General features: G+C 38.7%; 1 protein-coding gene across 18 annotated transcripts in view; it reads right to left on the reverse strand.

Annotated features, from left to right (window-relative positions):
* The window catches only part of LOC105569199 (voltage-dependent L-type calcium channel subunit beta-2), a 27,799-nt gene extending 5,952 nt beyond the window's left edge, over positions 1–21,847 (reverse strand). For 2 of the 18 annotated variants that reach the window (XM_012025423.1, XM_012025439.1), the window contains exons 1-10: positions 20,080–21,846; positions 8,732–8,848; positions 7,232–7,351; positions 6,939–7,149; positions 6,076–6,173; positions 3,408–3,413; positions 3,187–3,323; positions 2,713–2,878; positions 2,220–2,589; positions 1,422–1,454 (exon numbers count right to left, since the gene is read on the reverse strand). In XM_012025423.1, coding sequence (XP_011880813.1) covers positions 1,422–1,454; positions 2,220–2,589; positions 2,713–2,878; positions 3,187–3,323; positions 3,408–3,413; positions 6,076–6,173; positions 6,939–7,149; positions 7,232–7,351; positions 8,732–8,848; positions 20,080–20,139 — 1,318 coding nt within the window. In that variant the 5' untranslated portion in view covers positions 20,140–21,846. Of the gene's footprint in view, positions 1–1,421; positions 1,455–2,219; positions 2,590–2,712; positions 2,879–3,186; positions 3,324–3,407; positions 3,414–6,075; positions 6,174–6,938; positions 7,150–7,231; positions 7,352–8,731; positions 8,849–10,891; positions 11,925–13,115; positions 13,591–17,641; positions 18,103–20,079 lie in introns of those variants that run through there. The other 16 variants (XR_001009484.1, XM_012025441.1, XM_012025429.1 and 13 more) reach the window with 15 other exon arrangements.
* Positions 21,848–22,774: the final 927 nt, after the last annotated feature.

Raw genomic sequence — 22,774 nt, forward strand, 5'->3', positions numbered from 1 at the left:
TGTCTTAGGCCGGCCTACCGCCCAATTTGAGCGCGTGGCAAGATGTGACCGCCCGGCGATCGATATTGCTATGCGCACATCTCGCCACGCGCTCGAATTGGGCGGTAGGCCGGCCTAAGACAACGATTTTTCACAATCAATTACTCGTTAACTATTACGAAAATTGCAAAATGGTACAGGACTTTTCCGTTCATCTCGATCCGTTCTACCTTCTCAAAAATTTTGTCGGATATGGAAAGACTCACCCTGTATAATTGTATATAAAATTACAAGTAACATCAAAATACGTGTAATGTACGTGCATAAAAAAATTAGATGTTATAATTATGCAGAGAATGTAACAAGTGATTGACATTTAAATTGTATTATACAGGGTGTACTAAAACCACCGGATATCCTTTTAATCATAAATTCTTTAGAAACTTTCAAGACAAAAATTCTAATACAAAAATGTCGAGGCTATGATAGTTTTTAAATAATAAGCGATTACATTTCACAAATGACAGGCCTGAGATTTCGCGCGCTCAGGTACGGCGACACGACGAGTGATAAAGGTGTTCCTACGAATGTCGCCCTTTTTAGCGACAACTTTCACAACAGACTTAACGATTCATTCTCGAATTAATTGTTCCTCCTGTTATCTTTAACCATTTCTTTTGTTAACTTTGTGTAACGTCTTATTAATAAAAGGCAGGGGTTCACTTTGATGAGCATCTTGATCAGACTGATATCCTTCGATTTAGTCGGTCTCCGATATTCTGAGTGAACTTGGAATTTTCAGTTAGATTCAATCTAGTCTCCCGCCTCTCTTTATCCTCAAGTTTTCAAAATGACCGGATCATCGCCTTCCCAAATGTTTTCTGTCCCGTTCAACGGTGACTTTGCTTCTCGCTCGCTCGTTAAACACATAGGAACACTTTTATCACTCGTCATGTCGCCGCGCCTGAGCGCGCGAAATCTCAGACCTGTCATTTGTGAAATATAATCGCTTATTATTTAAAAACTATCATAGCCTCGAAATTTTTTTATTAGAATTTTCCTCTTGAACTTTTCTAAGGAATCTGCGATTCAAAGGATATCCGGTGGTTTTAGTACACCCTGTATAAAAATATTATAAAAAAAGAAAGTACTGGAATGTTGGTATATAAATCGAGTGAAATTGAAATCTACTTCGTATATTAAAGTTTGATGCCGTGTTGTGATGAAACAGAAATTTATATGATATCAATAATATGATGTGTACATTTCATAATATTCAAATTATATTAACTATTGGTCTCTGGCGGGTTTTCGAGAGGGATTCTATAATACTTTCATGCGACGTTGACGTGCAGTTAGCAAACTACATGTGCTAAATGAAGATAAAAATAAGGAATGCGAAAGTGTATGCAAAAACATGTTGAAGGAAAGTATTGGGTTACCTCTTCGATGATAGTAAGGCTCATGAGGGGCACCTGAGAGGACAAGAAGAAAGTATCGAATGTTAGTGGCAAAACTGGACACCGTTAGATGTTTTTGAGGGGGCTAGAAAGCGCGAGCGAGAGATCGGGTTATTGAAGGAAGGCATCTCAAGGCACGTGAAACATATGGACGGATTATGTCGTGTGAAATGCTATGAGATACTCAAATGTGTATTAATAACGTAATATAAAATTATTTTCCCGAGATACCCTAAGCGATATGATTTTCTCGAAGCCCAGCATTTCGGCCTCTCCAGCCTTAAAGCATTGCCAAATATATTCGCGGACGAGTTCGATTTCTGGCCGACCGCGCCAAAGACGTCAATCGACGTATTACGCGTCGATTTGCGTCGTACGCAACGATGTCGCTGCCAGAAGCGATAGATTCGTCGTAAATCGTGGCCGGCTTTACGTTTTGGACGCTTTCCACAAAACTATTATCGAATGGCCGAAATATTGGCACCCGAGTACTGATGTTTTACCCGTGCTATTTAATATCTTTCTCATTGTCCCGGATTCCATTATGATTCGTGCGAGACGAAATCGTCCTTGACCGATTTGGAATTCTCGGTGTCTGACATAATTTCCTCGACACGCAAATACAACACTTCTGATTCCTGCGACGCGGATCTACCTGTCGTGAATTAATCTGAAGCTATTCGTTTCACGTTCGGTTGGGAATATATAGATCTGCAAGTCTCCAAGAAACATTTATAAGTGCGACCAATGATTTTCGATGTATCGAAACAAACGTGGTACCTGATGGCACGCGTTGCGGGTACGTGTCCGCCGGTGCGTCGGGTGCAGGCACGGCGCGTGGCACCGTCGAAAAGTCGGGCGGATGCGTCGCCCTCCAGTAAGCTTCCAGGTACTCGGCCACGTGTTCGCATGCCTCCTCTAACTGATTCTCGTCCAGGATGACATCGAACATCTCTGGCGGGCACTGCGCCAACTTTTCCGCGGCCACCATTTGTACGTTAAGGTGACGCATCTGCGACTTTCCTCGAGTCTTGATCAACCTCTGCAGCACCTTCGGCGAAGAAATCTTCAAGTAAACGATAGTGGGCGCTAAGCTGGTCTTCGCCAATTGCGACGGGTGGTTTATGGTGTCGCAATCCAAAACAACTAGCTGGAATTGCATTAGCTCGGTTAATTTATCTGACACTTAAGTTAATCTGTCGCGTTCGCATTGTTCATGGAAAATTTATTGAGAAACGTTCGAAACTTAATAGATTTTACATTTTTTACGAACCTGAAGAGTCCTAGCAAGTTCGAAAATCCTCTCGATCTCCTGTTGAACTTCCGCTAAACAACTGCTCCTACTGGTCGATCGTTCCATGATTGCTCTTTTAGTTGGATTGTTCAGCAAGGACCTCTTCGCTAACGATATATCCGCCATTACCCTTGTGATAATAATTCTGCAATGATAAATAATTTCGGATAAAATTGGCAATGTTAACATACAAGTTTTATTAAAAACTTGTCACACGGCATATTCTGTTCACGTATAAGATATTGTAACAATAATGTATGCCGTAGGTCAAGCAAGATTTAGCTACGTGAACGCGCGCACGTAAAAAGAATTAATGGCAGCGTCCGTTTTTCCTTGCTAGCGCGAGAAAGAAAGTCAGCTTTAGGACTCATAGCTGTCCGTTTTTCTTCGTTAGCAATAGAAAGAGGTCAGGGGACGCAGGAGTAAGACGATATCTAAGCAGCCTCGACAGACCTGCCTTCGAAGCGATGTTTGAGAAAATCGAAGAGTGCCTTCTGCATCATATCCGTCACTTGGTAGCCCTTGAGCGACGGCCCGACCAGCACCACGGGCCTCATGGAAGGTACCACGTCGTAGGGAGTCGTCGTCTCCTGAAAATACGAGCGAGCGATCAGTTGGGCCAGCCGAGATCGAGGCCCGTTCGCCAATATCGGCCCCAGGATAGTCTCACTTACGTAGGACTGCGTGAGCACGGTATGCAACATTGAAACATTGAAATCAGTTAATGGCCACGTCGACTTGACACATGCGACCTCCTGCACGGCCAAAGTCCTTCCCTGAACGTGCGAACGCCCACGGGACACCCTCTTCGCGCACCGAAGGTACTTTGGCCAAGCAGCGTGTTAGTAACTACGATATCTAAGGTATTAAACGGCCTCCTATGGACTAATCCTTTCAGCTATGTTCTACCTTATGGCGGTGAATGATTTTCGTCGCGACACGCGGCCCCGGGTAGGAATAATCGCTGGTAGAACAGTGTTCGCGCCGTGAAAAAAAAAGTGATCAACAGTGTGCTATAAAATAGCGAAAGTATTTACCAGTCGTTCGCCATTATTGGACACATCCAACATTGCATATAAAATGATACTTTCGCTACAAAAAGTTTCACATCAATTTCACAAAATGTCCGTAGGATTATGAACATTTTAATAAAAAACCTACTTCATTTCATAACAACACTAGTTTACAACTTTGTTTGTTTTTGCTCAATCAATAAATACCATAAATTTAAACGTCTTAAGTCATATTGGCAACAATGAATTATGACCAATAAATACAACCATGTGGAGCTTTACAGAAGACGAGAATGCAATTTCGAATAATCCGAGAAGTTCAGGAATTTTTTAGATATCCCCTAAAACCCTTCCCTGTAAAAAACCCGCCCCTACGTATAAAGAATATCAAGCGCATTGTGCGCTTCATGTATAGTTGTGTACTCGTGTTGTAACGTGCAAACTGTGTTAAAAGTGTGTACGAGACAGTGTAAAAACAAACCAAATAAATTGTGGGTGTGTGGTTAATACGCCCTTGGTAAACAAGCAGCCAGAATAACGGAATCCGTTGAAAACGATTATCTGATCTCTTTTGGATTTCCGGTTGCAAATCTTAACAAAAATACCTCAGGGCTGGAGTAAAAGTTGCCTGACATTAAGTAAATGGGCCTCGGGAAGCAATGTGCACCTAAAATTCGGAGTGCCAATGTGGAGCGAACCTAGTAACCATGAAACGGATAACGGATTGTTATGTTTGTGGTACAAACTTGCAAAACAAAGACAAAAGGGGACAAAATAATTATGAACAACTAGTTTGTGATTTCTCTGAAAACTATTGAAAGAAAATGGAAGATTACCTCATTAAAAGTTTGCTTTCTCACTTAGGAAATTTTACAGAAAATTTAGGAGCCACTAGTGATGTGTAGATTTGACGAGGCAAGCGATTTCATCAAGACTATCAGTTGTGGCGACATCAAAGATGGTAAAACGAATGCATGTTTATTACTAATTTCTTCTAAGAGAAACTCAATGGCTTACAAGAGGTCAAAGGTTCATTAAAAAAAAAAACATTTTTAATATTTCTTCCAAATTATAAATAAATTGTTGCAAACATAGAATGTTATATTTCTTAAGTTTTATGCTTTATTAAGCAATTTGGGCATTTACTGTGTATTGTAAAACTTTTAAATTGCGATAGAGATATTTCTAGAAATTTTTTTGTTAATATATTCGTATTCAGAGAAACAAAGCCAATGGAAAACAGTCTTTAATTGACATGAGCGAAAACGTTGTAAACTTGTGCAATTATTATTTTAATTAGATGGTGTAATTATTATTTATTATTCATTTGATGAAAAAATAATTTAGGTCTGATAAATTATTGAAGAAAGCGTATTTTTCTGTCAAAAAGTGGAAGAAAATATCAAAAATTTTCTTTCTAATTAATTATTTCATATATTTTTCTTCAAAAATTATAAATGCAGTATATGCGTTTCAATTTCTAGTTGTGGTGTTTGCAAAGTAACAATAAATAAATCTTCAATTTACATAATAGCATTTTATCTGCTACATAATTTATCTAAATTCTAAAATATCGTGAAAGAGTTAATCACGTTTAAAATCTTTATCTTGCAATAATATTTAAAAAAAATTGAATGTAAGTAATAAAAATATTAACATATATATTACAGACATTATTGCATACTTAGAGACATTAATATTATTTATATCCGTGCGGGAAAGAGAGTCGTATTAATGTAAGGAGCTTAAATTATTTGGAGTCGACTGGTAAATTTTAAAATCCTAGACAATGTCCATTTAAATTTATTTACTCACCGCTAAAATGCTTGTCGCCACATTATCTAAAAGCCCTTGTTTACATGACAACGTTTTATGTTTCTTATTCAGTCTGAAAGTTTTTCGTGAATAAAATTGCTATAATATTTGAAAATGCTAACCAAATGCTAAGAAACTTGTTTCGACATGGACAGAGCCTAGAGTCGCAAGGTCGTACATTAGATAGAAACATTTAATAGAATTGTCTGCACGTCTAACTAGCGTGAGAAAAATGCATCATGCTATTGGACACAGCTATTATCTGAATTGTAAGGAGGAGCATTAAATAAACCGTGGGCAATAATCAATACCGGAGCAAACGATTCTAGAGTTGTCAGACACTTTTTTTTTTATCATCTCAGTGTGACATCTATTATTATGCATGACATCATTGAGCATCACGCCAGTTCAGTGGGCGTACGGCGCCTACTAATCCAAGTGAAAAGCTCAAAAAGTGATAAGCTGTGCGTGATGCGTTAGATTTTCGCGATGGCGTGGCCCGCTGAACGTTTACCGGCTTCTTGAAGAAGTTCTTCCGCTTCTCCTTAGCAGGTGGGGTCGTCAGGGTGGCCTTGCCGGGTCGTACGTTCCCGACGCTATCGCTGTCGTCACCTGTCAAAAGAATACATTCGCGATTACTCGAAATCTCGTCTATATGTCGAGCAATCGACGAGTCCCTCTTTCTCTCAAAGAAGCCATTAAGAAGCACTCAACTGGTGTGATGCAGACTAGATATAGTTCGCTAATTTATGCTCGTGTCTCTGCTTATAGCAGCGGCTATTGAAGATCATCAGCTAGCTACAGCAGTACTAAGAGTCGCAGTGTGTGTTGATGAGTTGCACGAATACGGTGACTTACCTGATGGTCTTAGCAGTGAAATGAAAACTAATAGGGCGTGTAAAGCGAGAGCACAGTAGTGAGCAATTTTTCTTCGCGAAAGAGCAAGGATGAAGAAGCTCGTATCTCTGTGTAACCCGCAAATAAGAAGAGAGCAATTCTGATAGCTTATAGCATTTTAATTTACTGCCAAGCCGGTAGAGTACAATAACGTTAAATTCGACATATAAAATGTTTTGTAACATTAACGCGGTCTTATTCGCTTGCGGGCTACGCAGAAGTCGCTTCGTTCTAAAGTTCTCGGGGCGATATAAGCATCTCGAAGCTGGTGTTTGTATGTCTCAAATAGTTGGGATACTTAGGATCTCAAGCGAGTGTTATTCGTCACATTTTTTTTGTTTCGACCGGCCAGTAGCAACGTTCCGTCCGCCTGTAATTCACTCTGTCGAGGATCAAGCTGAGAAAGTTCCCGATCAGGTACACCGAATTGGGTACACCGTGAATTTTGGGGGGGAAAGAAAGAAGGACGTGCTAGGATACCTGGCGTAGGTGGTGTGGAACCACGTGAGGGCATACCACTCTCGCCAAGGTTCCCTGAAGACCCTCCTCGCGTCGAGTAGAGGCCCTTCGTGCCACGCGCGGCGCTCGCCTGCAACCTTAAGGCCTCCAGCTTCACGGGCGACGGGATGAAACCCACGTCGCAATTCTCTTTCACGAGCCTGCCGATCCACCAGTTGTTGTCGTACTTCTCCTGAAAAGGAATCGTTCATTTACGAGGACACCTTTAGAATTGTGCGATAAGAGAGAAATCTACAGAGAACGCGCGCCCGCACCTTGATGTGAAGAAAGTCACGGACGTCGAAGCTGACGGCCGAACCGTGGACAGGTGAGTCATCGTCGACGGATCCGTCATAGCTCACGTTAGTCCGCACTGCAAACGCTACCGGCTTCGACTGGAATGTAAATTAAAAAATTATGGGACCGAGGGACGCGAATTTCTTTCCTCGATTGCCGGTTAAATTCGTATCTTTTGCCAATTCGTGCCGTGCAACGTTGCGAGATAGCTTACGTTTAAACAAATCAGTTTTATCACAAGGTTGGCGTCACTCTGAAAATATCTGCCTTATATAATTTATTCGAGATTATTTCGCCACTGAAAATAAATCGGACGACGATCATCAATCTCGACGACAAACGCGGTGTCGTCTCGTACCATCGCGCTTACAATTAGTTACGTATCATCGTTCCCTTGCCCGTGTTATCGACTTTTCTATCAGGTCACGGTGCAGCTCCTATATCGCGACGTGTATGTACATAAACACGTGTAACTATATCGCGTGTATGGAATGGAAAATAAAAGCCGGCCACGAGCTTCACAGCCGATCGACACATTGTCAGCTTATGCGTGGACGCATTTTGCCAGTGGCAACATCGTCGCCTCAATAAAGAATAAAAGAGTATTGCGGAGCTTTTCATTTTTATTACGACGAGCTCTATCCTTCGAAGGTCGTCCCTCGCCAATCAATATCCGTTCACTGTTGAGCAGAAGAAGACTGAGTCGATCAGATCCCCCCGTTCGACGTTCGTGCTATTTTAGAATTTCATCCGTGTTTACTATTTGATCCCGCAATCTGTCATTAAATATATATAATTTGCTAGAAGCGAAATTTTTGGCAGATCGAGTCTTTCATTCGACTGCTTACAAACGCAAAGCAATATTGCAAGAGAAAGAGAAGAGAGAGGTATATTATAATCTTATCGTACTTTGTAATTAAATTTTAGATAGTAGAACATTTTTGTAAGATTTACGAGTAGCGAATACTGTTTGCGTGTGGTTCTTAAAAAATTTAGAAGTAAAATTCACGCCTAACGAAATAGTTGCTGCAATGTATCGATAGTTCGAAAGATTTCTCGCGCATACTCCCCGTAAAACACTTCTTGATACGCGAACGCCGACATTATTGCCGCATTCAGGCATTACCGCCGCGTTTAAAGTCGTAGTACTCGCACAGATCATAGATCGTATTTTTCCCTAGATTTATCTTCATGGCTTGGGCCACGGGCGCGAGAAGTTTCCGCGAAGTGTCTGATTGGCGCCTCGCCGAGTCCCGTTTCTTTTCCTTTCGCTTCCTAGCTTGAGATCGCGGACGTGTCCGGATACGTGTCCGGATTCTCATACAAATTCTTGACGTTTATAAGGCATCAGGGAAATATGGCGGCGATAATGAGGCACCCACTCGATCGATAAGCATCCAGCGCGTGCGGAAAAATGAGAATGGCACGGAGGTATGCGAGTGGAGCAAACTGGAACGCACGTAGGATCAATGACTTACTCTGGCTTTTTCGAGTTGATTGAGGGCCTGCCTCTCCTTCTCGCGTCGCAAGCTCTCCTTCTCCTCGTCCAGCGAAAGATCCGAGCTCGGCTGCGAGTAGTTCGAGTCCGCCGAGCCCTGAGAAAAATCAGACAAGTCGTCCGTTAAATTGGCGAACTTCCGTACGTAGCAAGGAAGTTTTGGAAAACTTAAACAGACTCTCCTCTACGCGCAAGCATTAATCAGATTTTCCCTATTTGACATTTGCGCTGAATTAATAATCTTTTGTAGTAATTCTTCGTCTTGGGTGCTGCTGGTAATTCCCGGTCTTAGGCATTGTTTTAAACTTCTCCCAACTTTTGGTACAAAATCCCACAAGTTTTTCGTTTAAACTCGATTGATTTTTAATTGTTTGTTAAATTGTTTGTAAAAAAAGTTAAGATCATTCTCATATATCAATTTACGTCTTTGTTATAAAATACGCAATGCTTTGAGGCAAATGACGTAATCTTTCTATGTAAAGTATTCCATGTAAATACGCATTGTTTAATAATTGTAATACGTCGCGATTAAAAAATCGTAGTTTAGAGAACATCACTCACAGTGGAGTTTTGCGAAATTCATCGTATTCAAATGTATACCTTTAGCGTCAGTCTTTCAAACGAAATACTTGGAAAGAGTCTCATGAAAATAGCATATTTAAACGGCATTTATTTACTCTGGGTAATATAACGTTAACTGTGACTTTGTCCGCGAGACCGTGAATGATAAAGTGCCCTACGACGCAGTTGATTACGTCTATCACGCCCTACAAGTATCGACGTAGATTACCTTGTAACAAAGGAAATCAGTCTAGCAAGTTAATTAGTTCCTGTTAAAATTAAATGAATCGATCGAGCATAGGAAGGAAGAACTTACGCATGTCCGGTGTTCCTAGTCATAAGCAAGAAGATTGAGATCAGCACGGACTTCGATTAGCATATTAACGAGAAAGTCAGCGATGTTGTCAATTTATTATTTTGATTAATTCAAATACTAAAGATGTTGCTCGCTCGTCAAATATTTATGCTTACAAATGATTATGTATTCGATATGGAAAATTCTTGTAGGTTTTAAATTTATTTTCGTGTCATCTTTTACACAATTGTACGCTCATCTCTTAAGAAAAAAAATTCTAATTTTTCAGGTAACGTCGATGCTAAGGTTTTCTGGCTTAAAGTACATTGCTTTTCAAACAGAAGAAAGCGAGATTATATAACAAAGAAAGATTATTCAGCCATTGTCTTGTTTTTATTTCTTAATTTAGTCATATTTAAGGTCGCAATAACAATTTTATTGTAGATTACCTAAAAAATTTCGCGATCCTTTAGAGTCATATTAATTTTTGCTTAATCGTTCCGTTAATCTAATTGCAGTCAGTTTGCAGCGATAATGAATTGCCCAGATTGCTCCCCTAAGATTCTTCTTTCCTCAAAAAAGCTTTTCGGCAAATGAACTCACTCGGTTGACACGTCGTAGCCATGCCAACGACCTTTACTCTATATCGCGTTCTTATAAATGTATAAATACATATGTGCCTGTATGAAAAAAACTTTAATATTCTGATATTTATAGAGCAATGATAGAAGACTTTTAATAGAATAGATTGAAATGAAGGTACAGAGCAATACTCTAAAAAATAGCTAAAATATTATACTTAATAAAAAGTGTATTTGTAGAACATTATGACTCCTGTATAAGCAGATCAAAAGTAGAAAAGATTAAAATTTGAGTATGTGCAGTTGCAAGTTTTAGCTATCGGTACACAAAATTTTAGGTCGCCGATAAGAGATAGAAGAAAGAAAAAATGTTAAATATAATAAATTTTAGTCGACCTTATCTGGCATGTGTTTAATGTATTTTCCAAAATGGGATATACAGGCGACGTTTCGACCATCGGTTCTGGTCCTTCTCAAGCCGTTACTAAAGTAAAATATGATTTGAACCTTATATCTAGAGTGTGTTTGATGTAATAAATATATAAATAGAATGAACATAATGATTCTGGTTTGTCTGCGTGGATATCATAAAACAAAAATTAGATAATGATGAGTATTTTATAAAAACGACCTACACTGGCCAAGGCCTTTATTTAAAATAAAAACGACGTTAAAAATTAGATAAATCGAACGCCAGTCTCACCTTAGTATTCATTTGATGAACATAGAGACATTAAAAGCCTTCCTTGATGAGTCACAATTATAAAAATTCTATTCGTCTAGTGATCGCAAAACATGTAAGTATTCTACGAAGGATGGAGAGTGACTGTCGCAATTATCGACTAGCTAGGCCGTGTAGGTCGAAAAACATCGAGAAGAAGAGAGTGACACATAAATAACAGTTCATGTCATAGAATTGATAATAGAGTCATAAATAGAGTTAAGATTCTCAGTGTCTTTCTTCGAATTAATGGTGTTCGGATCCACTTTTATGTGTAGCATTTCAGCGATTTCTCTTCTTCTGATGTGTTTTTCTCGGCGTAGGATGTCTGGATGAGTCCAGTTGAATTCGCGTCCTAATATAGCGCGGTGCTCACTGACGACTGACTGGTTCTCATCAATCTTTTTTATATTATTGATGTGTTCTTTAACTCTCGTCTCCAGGTGTCTTTTTCGTTAAAAAATGTTAAAGTTGTACTTTTTAACACGAGGGTTATCGGCCGATCGCTCGCAGAAGGAGAAACGAGATAAACATAATAAATGTCATAAGAATTGAAATGCAGTGTTGAATATAGGAGATCACCGATTTCTGCACAAGCAAATATTTGTTAGTAAAGTAAAGAAAAAAACACGAGTTTTGACAACGTTGCATATTTTTAAACGTGCATACATAACTTAGCATATCAATCCGTTTGATCAATAATGCATTAGGTGATATATTTTATGAAAAAAGTCATAAATTTACAAAGATGAAAGGAGCTTCATCAAAGCATCCATATATACTATGTGCTCTTTCGTGCATGTGAGCCGCTTTAATTTATTTTATCTTTCTAAAAAGTCTACAATACTATATTGTTTTCCTGCAGATTGCATAAAGCTCAAAATAGTTACATAGGCACGCCTATTTAGTTGTATTTATATATTTATAAAGGCTTTACAGAAGAGGGAACATTTATGAATGCGCATATTACTTCTAATTCTTTTTAACAGTCGAACGACCACACCGATAATTGTGACGCCTACCCGCTTACTTAAAACATTTTATTTTTAATATTGCTACATTCTTAATTGAAAAACTCAATTACCAAAAGTGTTCGCAATTACTTTACGTCATATAAAAAACTGGAATAATCGGCATTTGTAATCGCTCGTGTCATTTAAAAATTACAGTTGAATAAACATTAATTCGTCAAGCAGTCGAAACAATCGTGCTGAGTTTGTGCATTGCACAATTCATATTGTTTGTTTGAAAATCAACGTTTAAGAAAATAATTATTGGTAGTATTACAGCTCACGTAAAATTGAGAGCTACTTCAAATATCAATTAACATTTTAACGGTGGTAGAGACAAAATCGATGCAAATAAAATATAGCAACGATCATAAAGAGACAAACTTGCTCTCAACCGTCAATGGCGCAATTTGCACATTTCAGATTGTTAATGTCGACGTTCGAGGTGGAGATCTGCCCGCGGAATCCCGCTAATACTATTAAGACACTCCGAGAGATGTGTCGCAAGTGAAAAAGGTGCGCAAAAGACAAAGACAGTAGCTTGAGGGCCAATCGAGCATACCGACTAACTTCGGGGAGCTCGATTTCATTACTAAAAAAAGAAAGTGAACCTCGATCGAGCGCGCGGTCGACGTAAATCGCTGCGCTGGAACGATAGCACGGATGATCGCCTCTGCTTTACGCCACGTTGCCTAATACATGCCTTAAACGATATGCTGCGAAATATCCTACGTGTCTAGGAAGCGGCGCGTCTTTGACACGATCGAACACTCTTCCTTGCGCCTCCTTGCTCAAAGTACGGTCACGATAATTAGTTATTTTTATACCGAGACCTTCCCCGCGTGTGTGGAGTCCCTTGACAGGTTTAAGTTTAATTACAGTTAACCCGTTTGATGGGGGGGAAATAAAAAGATAAGCACTATTGTGCCACGAACATCTTTCTATTTATTACAGCCTTGCGAAAAGTGATAGGTGAGAGAGATTGTAAGAAAGAGAAATAGTAAAGGTTGGAAAAGTGAATGGCATCGAGAAATGTACGAAATCGAAATAATATACGAAAGGAAATAACTGTGGAACCGCGTCCTGTACCGCTGGCATTAATTAATGGAAAACTAACGGAATATCCCTTAATACTCTACTCCTCTCGTGCTTGTCGCGCAATAAAATGATAGGAATCCGCGTTTGTCCGCGTGTACCTGAGTGAATAGCTTGTTGTAGCCGGAATTATGTTGATTGTATCCGATCATCGCCGGGATTCACCACCATGGATGCCAAGGCTGTTCTTCTGATGGTGGTTAATCCGCCTTCGCCCCGATTCGGAGCCGAAATTTATCGGGTTAATGCACTAAGCTCTCGCTTAGGCCACGCTACCGCATGGCTGTCGACTCTCATTAAAATGCTTGCCTATATTGCACTGATATTAGAATTCACGCCGCTACGCCATGTTGAATGGCGCAGTGGCACGGGGTCTCGAACTGGTTCCCTCAGGTACGTCGTATTTTAAGCTTTTTTCGCTTTCGTTTGCAAGCCATCCAAACACTTAATCTTGAATCTTGATCTACTTCTGAGAGACCGTCGGCATCACCCCATGATGACAAGCTGCGGTATGTTTCACGTTCTTGGCGAATGATAGGAGATCCGAATTGAAATACTCACTTTTCTACATGCTCTCTGCAAGAGAGAGTGTAATTTTGATTCTGATTTGAGTGGACGGTGTGAAAAACGTACAGTGAAAAGAAATAAAACGAAACGTAGACGTAGATAAATTGTTGTAGACGAACGCAGGCGTAATTTATCGAGACAAACGCGTATCAAGAAAGCACTAAAATTTACACATGTACTATTTGTGTCAGTATCTGTAAGTTAGTGCGAGCGATGCAATGAAGAAACTGAGGCTACCACTTCTTGAAACATTTTTTCAGATGATGTAACTAATTTTTAAAGACGTGCTATTTGACGATTTACTAGAAAAATATTTGAGAAAACAAAATAATAGTAAAAGAATGTTTTATTTCAATTTTCTCTTCAAATTATTTGTCAATTTTAAACTGATGAAATTGCCATCTTCTTTCCATTGTAGCTTTAATGAAGAATTTTGTATTATCTTGAAAACTCTATTTATAATGAAAACTGTCACAAAGCTCAAGTGTCAACTATTACAAACAATTATTATAGACAGAGTGCTGCAAATATTTAATGTGTTTGAAAAAGCTAAGATTTTTAACTGAACAATCAATAAGTATCGCAAAATACTTCTTTTATATTTTAATATAAATAATAAATGCTATAAATATTTTATTGTTTGTCTTTATAAAGCATTTCTCTTTTCAAAATCTTTACGAAAATTCACACAAAAATTCAAACTTTTTCTAAGATGCTATTTATATTAAATTTAATTCTTTTTATAATTCTGGTACATTTCTTTAAGTAAATAATTCCTTTAATTATTGGAAACAAATTAGTCTTTCAACCATATGTCAAAAACGTTTCTTAAAACAGAATATAATAGCAATTTATAACTTCGAGAACATTAAAGTTAGATATTTGCAGAAATTTTTTAACATAACTCATACATGAATAAATATATACATACAAAATCTATTTCCTATGTTTAATCATTGTTTTGTTAGAAAATAAAAAAATTTGCTCTAAAGGTCGTTTTCCACGTAAAAGTCAGCCTTTAAATTTAGCAGTATTGACTTCCAGATGTATATGTTGCAGCATACTGTTATATACGATATTCTAAAATTAGGTAAGAAAGATGGAACGAAATCGAATTATTCCCTAAATCTACCAATTCTGTTGTTGACCCGGCCACATTTGCCTGCAAAGACAGCTTGGAAGAACTGCGAAGAAGTTAAGCCACTCCCTAAAATTGTCTGCTCCATATTGCCGAGAATGTGTATGTGTAAGCACGAGGCATCAATAAATTATACACAACGAGATATGAGATGGAAGATAAAAATATCTCATACATCAACGTTGACGGTATTAAATAATAAATTCCAACACTAGTTTTCTGTCTATACTTGTAACAGGATATTCTAGTTTAGCGTTCTACGCTGTTAATTGTTCCTTGATCGATTTGATTTATTGTTGAAGAAGTTTATGGATAAGTTGTACAATTTTGTATCAAAGAGAGAAAGGCTATCAATTCACTGAGGCATTATTTTTACTAATTTTCAGCGATTTTCACACAAAAATTAATTAAGTTACAATAATGTTGAGTTACACTGACAAGCCGGCTTCTCTGCGTTTAGGTAAACACCGAAAATGCACTAAACACAAGTTCAATCTCTGTGATTTCTTTATATCTTAACTAATATAAAATTTTACTGCTTCAAGCACACGATTAACGTCTATTTTATTAAAATGTTCACTGCAATCGTAATGGATTGGAAATTTTATTGGTTGTGCAATTCGATAATTTTATTACGAATTCGTTCCACGTTTATGCAAACATCAAGTGTCGCGGGATTCTCTATGTCGATCCCGCCAGAACAAATTATTTAATCCAATCGCAGTGACCTGTTCAATTCGGTTTCATTATCGAAAATATCGAAGACGTTAATGTTATGCTGGAAAAAATAAAAAAGTAACGCATGTATGTACACATAAATTTGGAATTATCTAGAATGTTTTAAATAAAACAATGAGGTATCTTATATTGTTTTTTCTATCTTTAAAAGAAAATATAATGAAAGACGATTCCGAAAAAGTAATACAAATTTTAATTCCAATATGTGATGTACCGAACGTAACTTAACGTAACTCGTGTTCATTACAATGAAAAGTAAGGAAGTCAGTTTTATTCGCGAGAACTTACAGCTCTACAATTAAATTTAATGATTGTGAATCACCGAGTTTGGGATTAATCGTCGTACGAATAGAAAAATTAATTTTTAGCGCGACGTTAAGTTCTTCAAATTAATTAGTGATTCACACAATGATGTCGTTTCTCTTTCATCTGAGGCAATCGACTGCGGCTTTGACGATTAACTTTTCAATTAGTTATCTAGGTAACTGAAAAGTCTTTAAGATAGACAAGATTCAATAAACTTATGTAAATCGACTTTTGCCTTACAATTTTTAGTAATTTAAAAGAACGTTTACTTGAAAATTTTAATTAGTCAGACAAGAAAAACAATTAGTGTATACGCGCAATTCCAATATTAAGCAAAAAGTAAATAATTAAAAAAATCCCGTCATCCAACGACTATATAATATTCGATAAAAGTCATTAATTACAATATACTTCAATGGAATTTTACAAATATTCAGATTTAAAAAGAACTAATTTGAGTATTGTACCTATAATTTCTAAAAGTAAATGTTGCTTCCCCTTTTAAATAGAATGTATTTTCTTTAAATCAAAGCGACTAACTTTACAGTGCAAGATTCTTAAAAAAATTCTCGTTTTGCATCATCGAATTCTATTGAAATAAATGTCAGTTAAAATAAAGTGCAGGTACTATATATTTTGTGTGTAGCCGACATACGAACGAGCTGCGTCGCAGAATTAGGAATTTAATTTACTGCCGGTAATTTTTCTATAATATTTCAAAGGAAAATTCATTTACTGAGCATACCGCGCCTTAAAAAAAACAGATAACGCTGACATACAATTAAAATGAAAAAGAGAATTGGATTAATTGTGAAGCATAACCTTCGAAGAGAATTACACACTGAGCGTTGCACGCAATTCCCCGATCACCTCATCTATCTAGATAATTAATTAATCCACAGAAATAACTTCGCAAATAGCCTCGTTATTAGCTTCGTCAGTCAATCGAAAGTGCAATTCGACGAAACGCGAAATCGACTCTTGAATTATCAACTTCATTCCTAGATAATCGATACTGTTGACCCTCTTAGAAATCGGTGTTTTTGAATTCGTTGCCCAATTGACATGATAACGTACACTCGAAAATGATGTATTAATAAACTGTATATGAGAGAGAGAGAGAGAGAGAGAGAGAGAGAGAGAGAGAGGAAGAAATGCCGTTACTCAAAATTTCCGTAAAAAGAAAGTTCAATCAACGAAAGATCGGAGAAAAACAAAAGAAAAGTCTAAAAAATATATCAAAGATTGTACAGTATTTCTGTCGCTGCAAATTCTGTTTAAATTTCTACACGATGCACGCTCCATTTACATGCTGCGCCCATTTTTTATGTAACTTAATTTTCGGTTAAACAAACAGAACGAGTGGCAGCCATCATAGCGTCCGTAACATCTGCGAGCTTGATTTCTAGCATTCTCCTAAATTGTTCAAAGCTCCTTCCTCCTTTTTTCGATAACACTATACGAAATATCAGACCAAAACCAATTGCTCCGCAGATCAATAAGATATCTCTCTCTCTCTCCGTCCCTCCCTCTCTCTCTAAGACATTACACTTTCATTGATCCTCAAAAATAATTTTCACGAATACGCCACCGCGACGGGGTGATAGCAAATATTATACGGTGGATAAAATCCATTTTGCAAGTCGAAATTTTTCATCGCGAACCGCGCTAAAGTCGCTAAACCGATGATACACCACAGCAGCGTAGCGCTTGAAAGCAGGTCAACGACATCATGCAACCTCGAGTGCAGTTGCCACATTCCAATTCGCTGGTCGATCGACAAATAGCTCCGATCAGTCTTATCAATTTTCACCCGCGGACGCCTGCGTTCGTCCTGCTATTCCCAATCCTAGCGTCCACCCCGTGCTCTCTACGAACCTTCTCTTACAACAAGGAAATCCTATCCAAGCACCAAAGAAATCACGTTTTCTCATCTTGACAACCCTTCCGTTTCCTCGACATGAAGGGGCTTGTCTCAAAAAACTTGCGCACCACGCGTGGTCCGCGTACTTTCCGATACGCGACCACTTCGGTCTCACTAAGCGTACTCGGGTGTTCAAGGGAGAATTTCAAGAATTTTCTCGCGTCGAAAACGAAAAATCACCCCCCCCCCCCCGAACGCGCCCGGTTTCGATCGCGCTTGTCCGCGGCACCGCTTCCCTTTCACCTCCCTCGCGAGCTTTCACTGCCGCGAGCCTTCGCGGTGTAACGGAGGGATGCGGAGACCGCGCGAGAGCGATAGTCGGTGGTGCTGCACGGACTGACTCTACACGGTCCTTGCGACCGTGTGCGCCTTCTGGCCGGGTCGCCGTTTCTCTGGCAATGCCATTTTGTGACTCGTCCGTACGCGGGCGCCACTGAGGACGGTCGGACGACACCCCCGTTACTATATCGATCCGAGGGGTGCTCCGTTCTCAGCTCCGCTCCGCTCCGCTTCGCCGCGTCCTCCTCCGCAAGCCACCCGGAGTGCGACCCGCACGACAACGCCAGGCCACTGCACCCTCACGGCAACGTGTCCGGTGTACATGCATACAGCGTCGCTCAAGAATAACCGACTGATCGCGGGGACGAGGGGGGTTGAATTGCCAAACGTACATACACACACGTACACGCGCGATCGTGTGCAGGCATAGATTGTTCATTTGAGGGAAAAAATGAAGGATAGAAATTCCTCCCCTTTCCTCTTGCATTTTTGTACCTAGTTTTATTAAATTTCTCGCGAGACCTGGGTAAAGCCGAGTCAACGAGATTACTTTTTGGTGTAACAAGTGAAAATATATGATCGATACGTCCAATCGATACGCGTTCCATTTTCTATTTTTATTGCCAGATAACGCGGAACATTTCAAGTTTCTCTTCTCGAGCAATTATGAGCCATTATGTTTATCTGGCGTGGAAATGAATCTTGCGTGCTGATAGTACGTGACCAATAACTGGCAGCGTTCTCTTATCGAGCGCGATCCTAATCTGCCGCCCGGGCTTTTATTGTCGTTAGCATCGTATTGGAATGAAACAATGATGATTTCTTTTTAAAGCCAGTCCGCTTTTATTCGCGGCATGATCGCGTATAAGTGTCCCATATGTTATAAACGGGGGGGAGTTGCAGATAAAGATTATTACTCTTATCTCGATCGGTGTCGACCCACGGCAACCTTTGTACCGCCTATGTACCGTCCGCGATCAACTTTCTATAAACAAACGTTGCGCAAACATTGAAAATTACTCCGCGAAGAATCGTGCCGATGATAACAGTTTTCAGCTCGTAGTTATTCCCGCTTTTTGTGAATATTTTACGCACAATTGTCATTGCAATGGCCTGCGTGTGCAATAGGGAATTTGGCTAAATAACCTTACGCATCCCTCGACGATAGCAATAAAAATGAAACGATATCAAATGTAAAGGTAATAATGTTAAAAATAGCGTGTAAAGAATTAAGCTATTTTCTGCAGTCGGTTTCATCCGACTGCAAATCTAGGTCATGTATATAGGTCACGCAGGGTGCGTGCGTGTGCCGCCCTCTTTTAGTCCGCTGTCCTTCGGTTCTGCAGTCTAAATTGCAGTCAACTCTAAAGGTTACTGCAGATATTACTTTATTCTCTTTTCTTTCACTATTTTCGTTGTTTAAAGCTGCCGCTTCTCGACTCCCATTCGTTTATACAATTTCGACAAATTTAGATGTTTAATTACGTTAGTTCCATTAAAAGGAAATAAGGTCGAAATTACTTGACGCGTTTTGCAGCTAAAAAAAGGTATGAGAAATCCAGAACACCCTATAGATGTATGCGGGGTAACGGCTTCGATCTCGAAATCGCAGTTCATAAATAAATGATCGGCGAACTATACGAGTGTGACGGCAGCTCCTTTCATCGCGGTCACGTGGCGCAAAAATAAAATTTAAGAGCATCGTGCTTGTAAAGATAGAACGCGCATATTTGCGATACGCTTTGGTACTCGCTTTTACAAACATTTATGTACAGCACGAAGTTGCCCGACAGAAATATCATAATTATTAAATAAAGTATCTCTTAGATATCGATCTGCCTCATGCATGCGGATTCTGTTTTATTATCATAAAATATTCTCAAACTCCGATATTTTTGTCAGTGAATCTTTATTCGCGTATTAAAAATTTCGATGTTAATAGTCTTTCGAAATATAAGAAATTTATTGCAAGGTATTTTGTCACAGGAATTTTTAGTCGATCGAAGGACGCTATTTGCTATTTTACACAGAGATTTTCGGTACTGTTTTAACATCTAGTCGCTTTGCCTCAAAAGCAGAATGCAGAAATATCATAATCAGACTTTTGATTTACCCTTCTTCTTCCAAAAGGCTTGTAATGCTCCCGCCTCATTGGACGCCGTAGATGTGCCATCTTGAGAAGCAAAAGTTGACGTACGGAAGCTCGAGGTGCACCAAAGATATTACGATGCTTGTTGCCACCGAAGAGAAGAGGGTTACGCGCGTCTCCAGTCGACTGGAGTAATTTTCGTCAGCTTCGCGAGTCCGTCAACTTCCGACACGAGATTCGTCGAGTTCTGGTTCGGAGCCGCATTTATCACGACCTACCGCCTGCCTTCATTTAATTTGCTCGACACAAATACACGGCACACATAGAGTTCCATGTAGGATAGGTGCATCGAAATAGGACCCGTCGATTCAGACGCTCGATTAAAGATTTAAGAAATTAAGTTATCGCTTCTCGCCATAATTGATGGATGACAGACTTTTACAATTACTAGTTGAGGATTGAGATTATTAGAATTGCTTACTGGATTCCACAAAATCTTGCTTTGATATGCATTTGACATTATGACAATATCTGTATTTATTATGGAATATACGAGTAATTCTTTTTCACTTCTCTATTCAAATTTATGATATGCGGTTTAACGTTTAGTTCCAATTTTTATCTATGACGCTGTTTAATGCATTCTAAATAGACTTTGAATTTATCAGGCTTCTCTTATTTCGCACCGAATGCCAATTTGAACTTTTGAAAGCGTCCTCGTTTTCAAACTTCTCGCTTTTATATAAACTAGCCGACTGTGTAATGGTATAAATGATATAACTATGCATGTATACTCGATATTCGAATGAATGGTATCATATTTTCGAGAAAATACCGTGTCTTCTGAAAATTGGAATTCGCTGCTCTAGAATCGCCCGATCTTTGGATCGATGCCGACAAGTTAGTGTAACAGTCTGTGACATCTTCAAGAGTATATCGGACATATAAATCTCTCTAGCCCTGACCTTGACTCATCAGCATCAATTTTTAGCATCAACGATAAACCTCGACAGTGATCAATTCTGCAATTATTATTAAAGAATTGCATTCTGGGCCATATAATTCAGCCTCTAATTTTGCAAGGCATAAAACAGCAGATTAAATAAAATTAAAACAAGATATTGATGAAGTTACGCGTTCCAAATTAGTTACGTTTCACTACATTTTTGTCGCGCTTGGAGACCAAATAATGGTTTGTTAAAAATAATTGCAATTTTATAATAAATTATATCTCGGTTTCTAATCGTGCTTAGAAATTCAGAAATCTGGCCGTAAAATCATGGCAATCCATAAGCAATTCCGAGATACGTTAATCCTAATAAACGTGGTGATTAATCATTGTAGTTTGCACCGACGCAAGGGCCTCGATCAATCTACCTATCAATAAACGAGTTTTTAACCATGCGCGACACGTGAAACTTCAACTCCACTATATTAACACCAAATCGATCACTTTGTTACCCAGCTGCAGCGGTACAAAAGTCACATGTTCCTTTCCCAGAGGGCCCTAGAACTCCGATCGAAGCAACGTACACGAGTTATCGCCGCGATAGGAGACCGGTTTGCGATTTTCAAAAAAGAGAAAAACTTTTCCCTTCAAGTTATAGATCCGATCTATCAATGGGTCGATTTTTAAGTTCCGGTGCGAGACGAGCTCGGTGTGAATGTGCTGGTGATACTGGTGAGTCGAGGAGCTTTTAGATCCCACCGCGACCTCCTCCGCTATAAATAAAACAGCCGCCACACCGAAAACTGCCAGCGCGAGACGGGTAACGTCGATTCGCTGTAATTTTCCTGGTAGAACTTTGCAAATTTTTCCGGCTGACGACAGTTAGTCGGAATAAAACGCTGACTTCTTCCGAACGTATTGATTTGTGTGCCCAAAGATATTTTTCTTAATATCTCCTCTGCATACGTTCTCAAGTTTTTCGCCACCTCTGTGTCTCAATTTGTTATACGTCAAATAATATAATTATTACAATGTTTTAATGAACTTTGACGATTCGTTCTCTCATTCTATATGGTCCTTTTTGTTGTAAATTTTGCGGTGGATTCTCAGCGAATCTATTTTTAACTGCTTATTTTAGAGTTTCATAATTATTTTTGTGCCATTAAAATTGTACTTCCTAGAACTGTTTTGAATACTCTATTGCCAGTTGGCTCGTCAATGGTAAATTTATATGGATTCGTATGGCTCTTGGTAGGATTAATATGACTTTTGTATGTTTATTAGAAGAAACTTATTTTTAAAAAATTAATTTCATAGTTTTTCGAGAGAAATCTTGTTTTCTTCAATGTGTTAAAATTACAACTTCTTATTAAAACACATTAACATTTACAAGTATTATGAAACAATTGAAAGAAGTCAAATGAAAAGTACTGCAACGTCGAAGATATAAAAGTTTCTTTAAATACATACATATATTTCATGTTTAATTAGAAGTGTGAAATCATGTGCAGTCGATCAACAATAGATTTCTTCTTTGTGGATAAATTTTTCATAGTTTTCATTTTTCTTCTTTTCCATTTAAACGTTTACGTGCCTATTTTATTTTAAGTAAAACAAATGTTAGCTGAAGAAGAAAACCACGAGAAAATGAATGTCTTCTTCTGTTGAAGATCAGTTGAAATATTATCTTAGTCAGGTAACCAACTAATATTTGAAATACTGTGTCTTACCAGCAGCTACAAAGGTTTATACTGTCATGCCCATTCTACA

This window comes from Vollenhovia emeryi, unplaced genomic scaffold (genome assembly GCF_000949405.1).
Source record: "Vollenhovia emeryi isolate VEMERY1.0 unplaced genomic scaffold, V.emery_V1.0 DF939125.1, whole genome shotgun sequence".
Taxonomy (NCBI): domain Eukaryota; kingdom Metazoa; phylum Arthropoda; class Insecta; order Hymenoptera; family Formicidae; genus Vollenhovia; species Vollenhovia emeryi.